Source organism: Taurulus bubalis (assembly GCF_910589615.1).
Source record: "Taurulus bubalis genome assembly, chromosome: 15".
NCBI classification, from domain to species: Eukaryota; Metazoa; Chordata; class Actinopteri; order Perciformes; family Cottidae; genus Taurulus; species Taurulus bubalis.
The window spans coordinates 8,888,422-8,904,277 of record NC_136603.1 but is presented as its reverse complement, the minus strand read 5'-3'; the positions used below and the strand labels follow the sequence as shown (position 1 = coordinate 8,904,277).

The 15,856-nt window shown below is 40.3% G+C and overlaps 3 protein-coding genes across 3 annotated transcripts; 2 read left to right on the top strand and 1 right to left on the bottom strand.

Moving 5' to 3' along the window:
- Window positions 1–1,398: 1,398 nt before the first annotated feature.
- Window positions 1,399–3,549, top strand: LOC306747524 (ADP-ribosylation factor-like protein 6; the record flags this gene model as incomplete). The annotated part of the gene is made up of 8 exons (XM_079230581.1): window positions 1,399–1,521; window positions 1,682–1,732; window positions 1,871–1,932; window positions 2,057–2,125; window positions 2,208–2,302; window positions 2,626–2,755; window positions 3,335–3,390; window positions 3,533–3,549. 8 exons carry the CDS (start codon window positions 1,399–1,401, stop codon window positions 3,547–3,549), a joined length of 603 nt encoding a protein of 200 aa, XP_079086707.1.
- A 1,466-nt stretch (window positions 3,550–5,015) lies between these two features.
- LOC306747522 (F-box only protein 47-like) lies at window positions 5,016–10,441 on the bottom strand (the record flags this gene model as incomplete). Its single annotated transcript, XM_079230579.1, has 10 exons — window positions 5,016–5,116; window positions 6,262–6,421; window positions 7,297–7,439; window positions 7,569–7,718; window positions 8,200–8,373; window positions 8,705–8,813; window positions 9,080–9,154; window positions 9,379–9,455; window positions 9,703–9,864; window positions 10,258–10,441. 10 exons carry the CDS (start codon window positions 10,439–10,441, stop codon window positions 5,016–5,018), a joined length of 1,335 nt encoding a protein of 444 aa, XP_079086705.1.
- Window positions 10,442–14,153: 3,712 nt separating this feature from the next.
- LOC306748155 (claudin-14-like) lies at window positions 14,154–15,361 on the top strand (the record flags this gene model as incomplete). Its single annotated transcript, XM_079231286.1, has 2 exons — window positions 14,154–14,387; window positions 14,852–15,361. The coding sequence occupies 2 exons, from the start codon at window positions 14,154–14,156 to the stop codon at window positions 15,359–15,361; spliced, it is 744 nt and encodes a 247-aa protein (XP_079087412.1).
- Between the last annotated feature and the right edge of the window lie 495 nt (window positions 15,362–15,856).

The following is a 15,856-nucleotide window of genomic DNA, read 5'->3' as shown; positions in this document are numbered from 1 at the left end:
AACAAACACATACACGCACACACACACACACACACACACACACACACACACACACACACACACACACACACACACACACGCACACAGAATGCCTTATAGTCTGTTAACCATGCAAGACAGAAACACTTTAGAGTGGTTTGTACGTTTCAGTGCCGTTACAGGACCTAGCCATTAGTTTGAGTTGATGATGAATGTCGAAGGCAAACGGGATCCAGAGATCTGTGCCTTTCGGCCGCAGCGTAGTTATGCATCCAGGCCCGCAGGAATCAGAAAAAAGGTGTCCGCACACATCCAAACACACACAGATTTGCACACACACGCTCACCTCCACCACCCCTCTACAGAATAAGGAGAATATCAGATGCTGTTTGTTTAGCATGTTCTACTGCTGAGCAATGTTAGAACGTTCTTTTGTACAAAGTACAAGTATACTTATAATTCTTGTATTTTATTTTTTTATAATTTCCAAAGAGATGTTGTAGATCTTGCACACTGTAAGAGGCAGTTACAGCGGATATTTATTTGCAAATAAAGATGAACAGTTCTGGTGGTTGACTGCTCATTTAATTGTGTTGCCTTTCTTTAACAAAAAATCAAAACAGCATTGATTCTTTTAAGTTGTGAAATTAAACTCTAAAATTAAGGATAAACCTCACCTCATTAAAATCTCAGAGCTGGCCCCATATATATATATTCATACAGCTTTTGTGTACATTATTCTCAAATATTTCAAGGTTACATACCAGGTTAATACATAAATATGAACCTGGTTTCTTCCATGAAGTCGTACACAGAACGGATAACCAAAAGATGGAGCTGTTGGCCCACTGACCTGCTCTGGCCCTGAGATGTGCGATGCCCAAATCCTCTGCTAAGAGTTTTCCTCATCCTCATCCTTTCATATGCTTGAATATGTCCTCATACATATAGTTTATAGTGACCACATTTTAAGATATTTACGACCTCCTATCTTACTGTGCCATTTGAGTCCGTTATTTCTAATTCCTTTGTCGATTTACATCATCACTTTATCCCAGATTGCTGAAATTAGTGTGAAGCAAACAGTCTGACACAACAGATAGCGGCTCCAATTACAATAATGTAAGGTTAGGTGTTAGACGAGTAAATCAAATGCATCAGGATGGCGGGGCCTGGAAAGCTCCATACTCCACGGTGAGGTCACCGGGTGGTTCAAAGAGCTTAATTCGCCTTAATAGGATTACCTGTCCCAAGCTGGGAAGCCCAGGCGGCATCTCAGCCTGGGACACTACACACAGCAGGTACTTGGAACACACTATCCATGGCTATGTGTATCATTATTGACAATTTTGTCGTCCGACTGTACATTAATGGGGTGATGCGGTAAACATTTAAATGGTATAGCGTCGGTCAAGTCTAATGGGGCTGCTGGATAAACTGTCGGGCTGGCTCGGCCTGAGGAAGAAAGAAGTCAATGTTTTGTGTTTGGGACTGGACAACAGCGGCAAAACTACCATCATCAACCAACTCAAACCCTCTAATGTAAGTCCATGAAACAGAGTTATTATAAGAGGCGTTTGTGTACTGTGTGTACGGTAGTTTAAAAATCATATATCATTATCATTGAGGATAAATATTGTGACAAGGCCTGTCAAAATCTCCTTTATTTATCTGCAAGCATTCACTGATTGCTTGTTTACAGCATTCGAATCATTTAGGCCCACTGTCACCCGACTGGAAACATGTTAGTCAGGTAAAGCCCGTATCATACTTTACTCATACTATTTTCTTGTTGACATACTTTTGCCGTTACTTGTCTGTTTTTGTGTGTTTGTGTGTGTGCGTGCATGCGCGTGTGTGTGTCTCTGTGCATGTGTGTGTGGGAATGCAGACACAGGCACAAGAAATAGTCCCAACAATTGGCTTCAACATTGAAAAGTTCAAGAGTTCAAGGTAGAATTTTACAGCCGATTGTGCATATGTATTGTTTTTTGACTAATTCACAGACGTGGAATAAAAAAACACATTTTAAGCTGTCTTGTTCTCTCTTTTTCTCTCTCTCTTTCTCTGAATGCAGCCTATCTTTTACAGTCTTTGATATGTCTGGGCAGAGCAGATACAGGAACTTATGGGAGCATTACTACAAGTATGAGACTCATCAAATATTAAAACGTGTCGCAGTCCCAATACTCTGTGTCCATTCTAACTTCTTCTTCTGTCCTCCTCAGAGAAAGTCATGCCATCATATTTGTCATTGACAGCGGTGACAAACTGAGAATGGTTGTTGCCAAAGAGGAACTAGATACTCTTCTCAACCACGAAGGTACGTGAAGGAACTCCTCGTGTATAAAGACACATTAACTTCCTGTTAAAGGCATGATTGGCATATTCTATACATCTCATATGTTAGGCCTTTTGTAAACTATGTTATCAAGCATAGTTAAGGGTTCATGTTGTGAAATGTGTGCAATAGAAACGATGCCATTTTAGTGAACATTTCCAATTGTATTGCCATTAGCATTACTGCTAACTGTGTCCTGGGATTCAGTTTCAGTGTCCTCATTGCCTGTATCTGGCATGTTAAAACCACGTGTTTTACTGTCCAGCATACTTTCAAGTAAAAAACATGTCTGATTTAAAATCCAGATATCCGCAGCAAAAAGATGCCTGTATTGTTCTTTGCTAACAAGATGGATCTGCGGGATGCCGTGTCTTCTGTCAAGGTCTCCCAGATGTTGTCTTTAGAGAACATCAAAGACAAACCCTGGCACATCTGGTAAAATATCTGTCTTTGTATCTCCCCCTCCCCCAAAACAGGCTGTGCACTGTCAGTCCAAATCAATATTTAGTTTATTATCTCTTCTGATTCTCACTTAAGGTCCTTGTTTCACACATACAGTCGTACAACGGACAGAGGAATCATGCTAGCGTTAGATGGTCTTGAGGGAAGTGCACTTGGATTAAATATGCTGAACTGAGCCGAGCCCTGTCCCTTCCCCATCCGCAACATGTTGTGCCTCCGGACTGGCGGCTTAAAGTCTTAAACCGAGACTATAAAGTGACCATGCATACTTACTCACTCCTTCCTGGGGCCTGTTCCTCAATCTCTGCTTGTTCGTCCTTTTCCGTGGCTCGGGTTAAACATTATTAAGAGGCACAGCAACCTGCAGCTGTTTAAAAGCACGATTAGTTTATATACATGTGTTTGCCATCCTGTTTACTCATTAGACAGATGGAAGGCAGATGGATTAAGAGCAGGACAGCTTTAAACAGCCAGGATCCGAGAAAAGTCATAAGAAAGTGAACGCGTGCCAGAAGGAGATTAACTTCTTGACATCTCCTTGTGTATTTTCAGCGCCAGCAATGCTATCAAAGGAGAGGGCCTCCAGGAAGGGCTTGACTGGCTGCAAGGTAATGTCTGTTCAGGAACATTGATTAAACTGTCAAACTAGGCCGGAAGAAATAAAAAGGCTGTGTTAAATTGTGCAAAGATTTGAATGTCAATGTATCAAGTGCTGTCTGTATTAAGACATGTCTTTGTTCATATCCATAGAACAAATTGCACAGTAAGTATCATCATCATTGTGGTGGTAGACTGTATCTCAGCATCTCCCTGGGTGGGATTTAAGTCATGGTAGGCCAATTGACCATTACCCAAACAATAGGTGTTTGTGACTGTACAACACTCAAGAGAAAATAATGTAATATTAAAATGACTCAATTACAGAAATAAATCCCATCCAATTCTATGTTCTGTGCTGTAGAGCGTCCAGTTATCTTTGACCTCCCCTTGTCCAATTTGAACGTAAAGCGTATTATGTGTTGTGTAAATTACTAGCCATCAAACACACTCCAAATCTGTCGTATTTTTGCAAAGAAATGCCACAAATAAGATCAGATTTGGTTTTGAAATCTTGATAAATAAATGTTTGTATCAGTTTCATGGTTTCCTGTCCCCCTCCAAATCCGTCACATACAAAGAAAGCACAACCAGATGTCATTTAAAAAAGCTATCTTTGTTTGTTTCTTCCGTCAGATCACATCAAAACAATGAACACGTGAATGACTGAAATGCCTGTGACCGTTGACACAATGTGTCTGTGGTGACTGGGTCTAATTTACCACTTTGGAGTACTCATCACACTTAAATGTCAAGGTCAAATAGTCTAGTACTTCCTGTGCATGCTACGACTTTGACACCATGTTTTGTTGAAACAACAAAATCCTTCTAACATTGTAATTGGTATATTACTACTCTCTCATGTGAATATTTAGGGTGGCCGCTAATAGTAAGTTACCTATGTGGTGCATCCTTACTGACTGATGTTGTTTCTGTATAAAGCAACATTCAAACATTTGTATTTTCATCCCATGACTCGTGACAAATTTCATTAACTGAACTTTTATTTAAATTGCTGTCAGTGCTGAATATTGTATATAATATATATATAATATACTACCTGTAGGGCAATAAAAGTTTGTTGCTGAGTTTGTGCTGTGTTTATATTTGTAAGAAGGCAGCCAGAAAATTCTGCCTTTAAAAAACACAAATGATATATGAAAATACCAATTTTATAAATTATGCAAAAACAATACAATCATTGAATTACAACTATATTTACAGAAAGGCTCAATGTGAATAAATACTAAATATCAATAAATATTGCTGTTAATAAAAATAAAAAAATACAGTTTCTAAACACTAACATGCAAGATGTTTAAGAAGAGCAGGATTTAAAAACATTTGAATAAATATAAAATGTGTATAAATAACCATGCTGTTTGGATAAGCAATGAAACAGCTATATTTTCAACCTAAAAAAACACTGTTCTGTTTATAGTATATAATGAACTGTAAACCTCCAAACGTTCAGGAATACCATGGCAAGTCTTACTGTACGAACAATAACAATACTGTACTATTGTTATTAAGGTCCCTCACTCTCTTTCGTTCACATCTTTAGTTAACCCCTTCATTATTGACGTTTGTTTCTTCCCCAACTCTTCTTCCTCGTGTCACTTTATCTGCATCTTTCCTATTTGAGGAACATGTGGAGGAATTTAGTGTGGAAGCGAGCACTGGAGTCCAGGAGGAAACACAGGGTCTGGAAAGTCTCCCTGTCCTCAAGAAGGTTTCCTGAAAACACATGATGCCATTAATTACTTGTTATATTGCTTTTAATGTGAACCAGAGGCACTGTAGGTGTTCAAACCCCACCCATTGGAGTGGCAAGATAAATCTAGGTGGTCACAATAGAAGAATACAAGAAGAAACATTTCTACTACGTAAAATGATGTTTGTCTTTTCTAATTTTTACCTCAGTTTAAAAGTCAATAAATTAAACAATCTGAAACATCACTCTCAGCTTGAGTTGTTAACTGCAAATAGACCCATTACAAATATAATTAGGAAGATTGCCTTTTCCATATGTTCACATTAGCAGAGAGTTAAATGATGTCATGAATACACGACTCCAGGTGCATCATTGCCCATTGAGATAAAATTGGTGCAAAAATACAAGGTGGGGTGTAATCAAAGGCAGAGTAATAAGGGTTTGCTTTAGGTGCCGAAAATTGAAACAAAAAGAGACCTGAAAAATATGTTCAATTAAAAAAGAACAATTAGGAGTTCCCAGTAAATGTCATCAGTCTGAGCTGTCACCCACAGCCACCCATCAACACACAAACACACACACACGCAGACCCACAGCCACCCATCAACACACACACACGCAGACCCACAGCCACCCATCAACACACAAACACACACACACGCAGACCCACAGCCACCCATCAACACACAAACACACACACACACGCACACACCGCCACCCATCAACACACAGACGTTCAAAACAAAACGGTCCACACTGCAGGTAATATCATTTTCCCTACTACCACTCACACACACCCTGAATACACTTAAATGCTTTTACTCTAGATGCAGAAAACATACATAGATTACATATTTTATTCATGGTTGTACATCTCCACATCTGTTATTTAACATATTGTTCTCGGTAACTAATAAAATCTGCCTGCTCTTCAACACGGTTTGCACGATCTCTTCTAATAATGCGATTCCCTTTATGTTTGGTTATTTTTCAATATTTTACTACGGTAGATTTTCTCATAATTTTAATGCTGTAGTTATTTTTCTACATTCTTTTATGATTGCAATATCACAATAGCATGGTATGGCCATTTTCTTCACAGTTTTTTCAAGATTCATTTTGAAAGATTCTTATTTTATTTAAACTCCAGGAAGCGGTTCCACCTCACCTGTTACAGAAAACTCGAAAAACTCCCTGGTGACCTCGGAAAACATGTTCTCCAGTTGTTGGATGAAGCAGAACCTTTCGGGAGCCGTGCTGAAGACCTTGCAGATCTGCTGCACCATTTTCACCGCCCACGTCATGTGATAGCCGTCTTTCTCACACACCTAAGGATGAAGCCGTACAAAAGAGAAAGCTGAACCGATATGCCTTTTCGTAGCACATATGATGTCGTAGATTTAATTCATGAAATGAACAACTGTAAGTTAATAATAATTTAAATAAGGTGTGTCAGTTCCAAGGTCCTGGTATTGTGCAACAGTTACCTGGCACTGAGTCTCCCACCAAGAGTCCAAATTAACAAAGTCCAATTGGTCACAAAATTTCAATCAACATCAAGGAAATCGAGCATATAATAAAATACAGTCGAGAGAAACATTTGCACACAATGTTAACAGTGAGAACAACCCATTATATCAACCACTTCACTCTGCTGTTTCTGAAGGCTGATACTGGCGCGTTTAAATAAACTGTTATGGCGGCCCATTGAGGAGGGAACAGAACAACTCATTAAATTTAGCACCATGGACAGCCCAAGTGACTCTAACAGCCCACAGGGGACAGTGAGGTGACTGGAGACTGTTTCAATAGGAGAGAGATCTGTCTGAGTAGGTCCCTGCCTTCTACTTAGAGCATGCTGGGTCAGGCTCCAGCCCCCTGACCCTGAATAGGAATAAGCAGACATGGCAAAATGAGTCCCACCAGGGCAAAGCAATAGGTGATGAATTTAAGATGACTCATTTACTGTCGGCCTTAAGCTATTCCTGGATGCACACTTGTTCTGAATCTATGTTTAATCTGCTATTAATCAACTGTACAATGACTATGTAGTCTAACTGCATTGTATTAAATCAGAGATAACTGACAATGCTGGCCTACACCTGCTTTTCAATTAAAAGACAATAATTGTCCAACATACCACTAATAACAAAAATATAAGCTAATTTCCTTGAGCTGATGATATGATAACTTGTATTCTCACCAGTATGATGTACACAATCAGTCTGGAGATTTCCAGAAGTCGTCCATTGATAGCCTTGCTGGCTAGGACGGTGTAGCAGAGATTGCTGCCACACAGCACCAACAGACGAGCCACGTTCTCCACATGCCATGGATGAGGAATGACTGGAGATTATCAGGAGGAGGACAATATCTACCATTAGTTATATTGCTTATCACATGTGGGGGATCTGTAAGACTAATGTGTTTTTATCTGTGACGTGAAAACATTTGAGGACCACGGAAGTACGGTACCAATGAGCTCCTCCAAGATTGCCAGCAGGGAATTGGCGGTCTGGCATTTGGCTTCCAGTTTGCCGAAGAGCAGGAGGATGGCCCTGGCCAGATCCCACAGGGCGCTGTGAGGCAGCCCCCTCTCCACCAGATCCTGCCAGCCGAAGGTGCCTGCATGGAGGAGAGCGCCTTAATAACTGTGTCATGCTATACCTCATCTATATGGGGGAAAAACAGACAAGCTGAATAGGAGGCAAGCCAAATGTAGACACTATAGGGTGTTTATGTGGGTCTCATAATACTACTTTACTTTGCTTTTAACGACTGACCACTTTTGGTTGTTCAAACAGATTACCTAATATTGTATTTCAATGCAATTATAATACATTATCAAACACAGCCAAGAGGTAGGAGTCTTTTTTTTTGGTCTGGTGAAGAAAGCAAATAATTTTCACACTAAACTCACCACTATGCTATGATTTGTTTGTTGCTTTTCTTAACTATATCGTACAGCGCTTACTGTCAGCAAAGAGGATTATAGTCGGATCGTGTTTTCAGAGTAAACCAATCCATACACTTAATTCTCAGCTAAACTAAAATCAGCCCGATAAACATGTTCCCGTAAAGTCAAATAAACACATGCCACACTTACCCTCAGGCATCAGAGGTCCATAGAGGACAAACAGCAAGTGTGCCTGGCTGACCAGGGGCCAAGGCTTCAGGAGTTGCGTCAGCCAGAATTGACACTCTGGCTGGTTCGACCACGGGTCCAACAGAACCTGGCGGCAGAATAGACGGAGCTGCATCTTTTGGAACCACCGCACACCTGAGGACAGACAAAGGAATAAAGGATCATGCTTTTTTGGATCATGTCTTTTAATACTTTCACAAGGCTCAAGAGGAAAAGGTAAAAAAAAAAAAAAAAAAGTGTAAAGTTAGTCACTCCTACTTTATAACACCCACTGCTCCATATGATACAGGTAAATGTTTACACAGTAACTGTAGTAGAACAATCCTCTCTGATGGGACTGCACCCCATATTACACTTCTACTCTGTCCTGTTCCATATTAAGCAATACTTTCACTTCCAGGCCTTGAGACGCACACACACACACACACACACACACACACACACACACACACACACACACACACACCTGGTTTTCCAGTGATGACTGCCTCTATTTTTTGCAGCAGATTTGTGAGCTCGCTCAGGAAGTTGAACACTCTGTGGCACTCCAGCTCATCCCACCCTGCGATCAGTGTCTGTGAAGTATTCAACAGAACATAACTTAACATTTTAAAGAACAGAAAAGAGTAATATTTCCTTGCCAAATTGTTTTCAGGCCCTGGGACGTGACAGAAAGGTGAGACATGATTCATAAGAAGCCTACGATTTTCCAACCATACATATATTCTGTGTTTCTACCTGGAGTTTACCCATCCACAGCCATATTTGTTTCAACATTTCTTTTAATCACAACCACGCTTCAGTTTATTACACAATTGTTCATCTTTTTAGAGGCCATCACCTGGAGGAAGACTCCGTAGCTGGAGAAGCCAATGCAGTCTGGTGCTAAACACTGCTCCAACACAAAGCAGGGAATCTGAAACAGATCAGTGGGACAAGTTTATTTATGTTGCCTTATTATCAGCATAGGTAATGATCAATAGATATTAGGGCTGAATACTATTCACTATTACACTGTGTAAACCATATAGCCTTTTTAGGACTGGTCTTACAGTTTATTCAAATCATAAAGTTTCACCTGGTGTAATACATTTTTGTCATTAAACGATCTAACCTTGCTCTTACCTCTCCTTTTCTTACCTGTGAAAACTTGCTAAAGATGAACTTCAACCTGTCCTTTGTTGGTAGCAACAGGGTACATCTCTTGAACAACAAACCTGAGACATTGAACACAAAAAGCACATTATCAAATTAAATCAATAGATGTTGGTCTTTCCTATCCCTTCACTTGACAGTGTGACTTGTCCATAGTAAGGTGGCCATTCAAGTGTAGGTTAAATGATAAGAGAGGCAATTTGCCTGCCACAGATCAACAGGTTGTTCATTATAAATCTCGCCCTGTATACGGTCTGGAGAGGAGCTATACAGCATAAAGCATTCAGCTAATATTGAAAATCCACGTACCCAGGTCTCGGTAGTGTCCAATAGTGGATCTCTGCTCAAGGCAGGTGGAGTGGTGAAAGCTTTGAAGGATTGTTCTATTCTTCCAGGCCAGGGTGGAGATGTAGTCCAAAATGTAACTTGTGGTTTCCTTGGACACCATGCTGAGCACACTGATCTCCAGCACTGACAAAAACATACACGTTTTTCTCTTTATCTTTTTATCTCACACATTTACAAATATTTAAATTAAAATGTTCATTGAAAATAAACAGATTTTCAAATATGTAGACTGAAAATACAGTTTTATCTTCTTCACTAACTTAAAAGTAGTGGAATAATTGTATAATAATAATAATATAGTAATATTTTCATAATTACTACAAGTACAACAAGTCTTACATTTAAAATATCCTTTGAGTGACGACAAACACATAACAAAGCACCAGGGAAAAGTATGTGGTATTTCTTTCTTCTTCTTATCCTCAAGATGTTTAGTTACAGTACAAAGGGACTAAAGTCAGCAAAATACATGAACTACTACCAAGAGACGTGTAGTGAAAATGGTGTTCCACCTACCGGACAGTTTATCCAGGATCATGGCGGACACCTCTGCCGGGAGCCGGTGGAAGAAGCCGGGGTGACCGGAACACTGGCTGCGGGTCACGATGGTTCTGGTTGGACGAGGCCGACTACGAGTCCTCTTGTAGGATCTGTGTGTCAGCGTGTACTTCAGGACGTGTCTGGTGTCTTTCCTCACCATGACGTACACTGTATTAAACAAGATGGGCAAATTAAAACAATTAAAAAAATATATCCTTTCAGGGGAAAACTAGCAAAGTCAGTATTACGAGCTAAGCTAAGCTAACCTACCTAAACTGATGAAGATAACTCTTCACAAACCAGAATATAGTTTCATTAACATTCATGTTCACGTAGTCACTGACGAAGGCATATAATTAATAGGAATATGAGCTCATAGTTAATACAGTATCTTACCAGTATTGTTAACTTAGTGGCGTCGAAAGGCAGTAAAAGTGAGCTGTGGTTGATTCACCTGAGACTAACTAAGCTAGCTGTCTCTGATGAGTCGGTGTCGGACAACGGCGCGAAACAAAGTGGTTTAGACTGAGGTCTGCTCGTGAGTTTCTCCCCTGTGTCGTCTTTACGGGGAGAAGAGAAGACACATGTTCAGTGAAGTATCCATGAGGCACTTTAATACCACAATCAAAAGTAAAGTATTCCAAATATTAATTGAGAAGTTTCTCAGGTGCAAATTACTACTGTTGTAGTAAAGTAGACCAGGTGGCCTCTACTTGATAGCGTGACAATAGTAATGCTGTATACAGTAATATTTATTTTGCTAATTAATGCGACTAACCATCTACTGTATATAAGAAGTGTGTAAAGTTGAGCCGTCAGATAAAGGTAATAGAATATTCCATTTGATATATATATATATATATATATATATATATATATATATATATATATATATATATATATATATATATATATTGATATATATTGATATATATTGATATATATATATATATATAACTATATATATACATAAATGTCAAATATCAGTTAAATCATAAATAACGGAATATTCTATTACATGTATCTGATATTACATGTATCTGATATATCTGATATATATATATATATATATATATATATATATATATATATATATATATATATATATATATATATACAACTTATATATATATAAATATACAACTTATATATATATACAACTTATATATATATATATAAGTTGGCTTTTTCCACTCAATTACTTACTTGTGAACCATCTTTATTTTTGCTTTACTGCATAGCCAATTATCCCAAAGGCCCTATACAACACCCCCACGGGTATGATATCACTCACTAGGATGGGGAAACTGGCCTGTGCTATTAATGTGGCGTTACTTAATTCATGATCTAATCAGCCAGAATGACCAACACCTGTCTGGGAGTGCAGGACCTCTACAGATATGCTGGTGTGTACTATATTTAAAAAATGTTGTGTATAGCCGCACATATATGTTGTTGAAAAGGTATGTGCAGTGTGTAAAAAGAGTCCAGCAAGACACAAATACACACACACACACAAAACAAAAAATGAAGGCCCGTACTACACACACCATTATAATTGTGTGTTATCCTCCAGCGCTGTGCACAACAGACCAGCTATGCTCAGCTGCTAATCACAGGATTATTCTGCTTAACTAAGACTATTAAGTGTTCCACATTCAAATGGCGTCTCCCACAGGCAGACCTTGGAGAGGATCATCCCTTCTCTATAGAGCTCTCGCAGAGAACCGAATACTACGCAAAGGTACCAAGGGAAGGGCTGGGAAATTGCCCTTGTATACCAACAGGATGTCACGGTAGGTTACGCCCGGGGCACAGAGGGGAAGAGAGAGAAGAAGAACTGCAACGGAAGAAGATGGACCTCAGAGGAACCCGGAGATAAAGCTGCCGTTTTGAACGACCTCACCTGGCTTGCAGAACAGTATGTACCACACACACATACAGTAGTACATAACTATGAAGTATAGTTTGCTATCAACTTTGCAGTGTTGCTTTTTACTGCTGATTGTAGTTGATGTATATTCATGTTGCTTAGAAGTTGAAGCACTGATTAAGTCGTCGTGCTTTTTTCATTCTTTCTTTTAATTTTGTCTGTTCTCCATTCAACAGATGTGGAGCTCCATAGAGCTTAATTATTGAGGATAAAAAAACAGCAAAACCAGTGAGGACAATATCTCTTCTGTCTGTCTCTGCTTGGAAACACTCTGCTTGCCTCCGGGTCTGCGGGTTTATCTGTCGAGAGCGACGAGCCATCACCAGGACTGTCTCTCATGTCATCTCTAATGTGATGCTCCTGATGCTGACGGGGATGATGACGACGATATCTCACACTGACCAGTCACATATCTGACAATCCTGCAGCATAGACACAAAGACTTTTGAGGCAGCAGTAGAGACAGAAGGAGCTGGACAGTGAGGAATCAGTGCCAATGGCCTATTTATTTGGACGTGCACCATCTGGACACCTGTGACCATGGAGCTGTAGTCTTCTTGAGACCTTAGTGGTGAGTATCCAAGTGTGGAGGGTTTTTACTAAACAGTGAAATGTGAAAAGGTATATGAATATTACATTGGCGTTGCTCTCGGGTGGGCTGATTTGTGGGTAAACCAACAGTCAAAACAAGATGTTTGTCACAGCCCTGCCTTTGTTCCCTATTGCTCACTAGTTATGCCTTCAGTGTAGTCAATCATTAAGTCAACACAATGAGGCTTGTATCCGATATTTAAAGAGGCCCCAACAGTGCCAGTTCTAACACTGAACAACAGTCAGGCTTTTGTAATAACCCACTGTTCTCTGAGGAAGTTAAACAATCTATGAGCGCAGTTTGGTTTCTTTGTTTTGACATTTAAAGTCACTGTTTCATTCTTGCCGGGACAACAGGGAATTTTGCATTTAAGTGGGTATTATTCGTCAGTTGATTACATTTTAATTATTGACGTATTTTTTAGAGACTTTGATAGTAATTGTTCAAAAATATGTCCTTACATTATTGAGGGTTTTTTCACCTTGCACTGTAAAAAAAAAAACATTGAGAAGTAAATGCTTAACTACCAAATGGGTTTCTTCTTTCCTGGGCAGTTGTAGAATTTGTATTGTCATGTGTGAATTTATGAATGTAGTACAAGGTCAGAGATCAAATTGGACATAATATGAGTTGGTTAGTTATTACAGAAGTAATAACAGAAGTCACTACTATTCCTTATTCTCGTAGTTTTGGGCTCAGTGCTCTGTCATCAAGTCATTCAGTCCCTCTCTCGCAAATACCCTGCAGAGCTGTGAACATTTTTCAAAGTTAGTGGTTTATAACAGTACTCTCAGCTTGGGTGGTTCCTGTAAATGTTTAATTTCCTCTCTCGCTCTCTTTTTTCCTTCCTGAGGGGTGGTGGGGAGCTTAACAAATAGACGGCTCCGGAGGAGAGCGTTAAACAGGTGGAGCTGAACACTGCTCTCATTAGTTACAGATGCAGTCACCTGCCACTCACCAGAGACCGGTGCCAGAGAGTTTCCACAGCTATTTCTGCCCACACTTCGGAGACACTTGATGAATGGCTCAGACTCTGTGACTGGATGTAAGCTCAGTGGAATTTACTGTACTGCTGGGGACCATGCAGATAACAGGAGGAATCCAGCCTCCTCTTCAGCCTGCGTGACTGAAGTTTTGTTCTGAAAGTGTTTCTTTTTTATGTGGTGACATTTCCGTGTGTTGATTGTGTCTTTTTACTTATGTTATCTTTGGATCCAGTCGATATTCATGAGCCTGGCTTTTGAGATATCCAATTGCTTTTAAATGTCTCCTACATGCTCATCAACAGTGACTCAAAGATGTAACTCTGTACTTTGCAGTTTGAACGTCCATCCCGGTGAGCGAATCATGGCCAGCACGGCGGTTCAACTCCTTGGCTTCTTCTTGGGGCTGTTGGGGTTGGTAGGAACTGTTGTTGCAACTCTGCTCCCCCACTGGCGCAGCACAGCCTACGTGGGCTCCAACATCATCACAAGCACCGCCTATATGAAAGGCCTGTGGATGGAGTGTGTATGGCACAGCACTGGCATTTACCAGTGTGAGCTGTACAGATCTCTACTGGCACTGCCACGCGACCTGCAGGTAACTACTCATTCACCATTTAGTGAAAGCTTTTATCCAAAGCATTAAATCATGGGAAACAGTAAAAAATATGAATTGCTATTTTGATCATGCATAATCTTTTCAGTAGTTTTTCAAGTAAAAAAGGCTCAACAAATGTGAGGATTTGCTGCTTTTCTCTGTTTCATATACTTGTAAACTAAATATTTTTGGGGTTTTAACTATTGGTCAGAGAAAATAAGGGAATTGAAGATGCTGCCTTGGACTCAGACAGTTAATTCGTTAATTGGGAAAAATATTCAGCAGATTATTAGATAATGAACATTCTTAGTTAGTTGCTGCCCTACTGTTTGCATTGGTTTGCAGATGTATAGCTGGATGGTTCGGTATTACCAAGCAGTTGCACTTTTCTAACTCTACAGGCTACAATCCGAATGGGTTTTAATCCCAATGTTGAAGCGCTTGTCTTTTCTCTTCCCCTTTAGGCTGCCCGGGCGCTCATGGTGCTCTCCTGCTTCACCTCAGTCCTGGCATCTCTGGTTTCGGTGATGGGGATGAAGTGTACCCGCTTTGTCCGTGATTACATGATTAAGTCTTCGCTGGTGTTAAGTGGGGGGATAGGTTTTCTCTGTGCTGGCCTGCTCTGCCTGGTCACCGTGTCCTGGACCACCAACGATGTCATCATGGATTTCTACGACCCATTCCTTCCCAGTGGGATGAAGTATGAGATCGGCCTGGCCGTGTACCTCGGTTACGCCTCGGCCTGCGTCAGTCTGACCGGAGGACTGGTGCTATGCTGGAGCAGCAGCAGTGACAGGCCGCGGAGGCCGCCCCTCCACATGCAGAGGAATCAACCATTATCACCTCCCCCTGCCTTCCACCACATATACCCTCCCGCTCCGCCCTATAAGCCCCCCGAGGCCCTGAAGGACAATCGCGCTCCCTCACTTTATTCCCTTTCCAGCAGTGGCTATAGGCTCAACAACTACGTCTAAGACTACCAACTGCAAAACTATGGAGACTGATATGACTGAAAAGAGATGCGGCACAGACCAAAACAGTCAATTGAACACTTCTCCAATTTAATATCTTAACAAGCAATTTAGCCTCCAAGAAAGAGTTTAAAAATGGAAAAGGAAAGAAGTTACACCACCACATTTGACCAAAAATCTGATTTGGAAAGTATATCAAAATCTGCTTAGGCTTTCCTCTAACTTTAACATGACCTGTTCTCGGCTAAGCTTATTAGCCAAACATAACTCACAGTGTGTGTGAGAGAAAACTGGGAGCTCAAACCGGTTGACCTCCTGCCGTGCAACTCAAGGACCAGAAGGTGACAATATGTTGCTGCAAATAGCCACAGGAGAACCTACATAAACATACAAATTCCGAATTGTATGTTGTAACACACACGTTAATAGTTAAGCTATTGTACTGTCACTTCCTTGTTGTAGCCTACTTTCTAGTTGGGATTAACTTTTTCTGAAAGT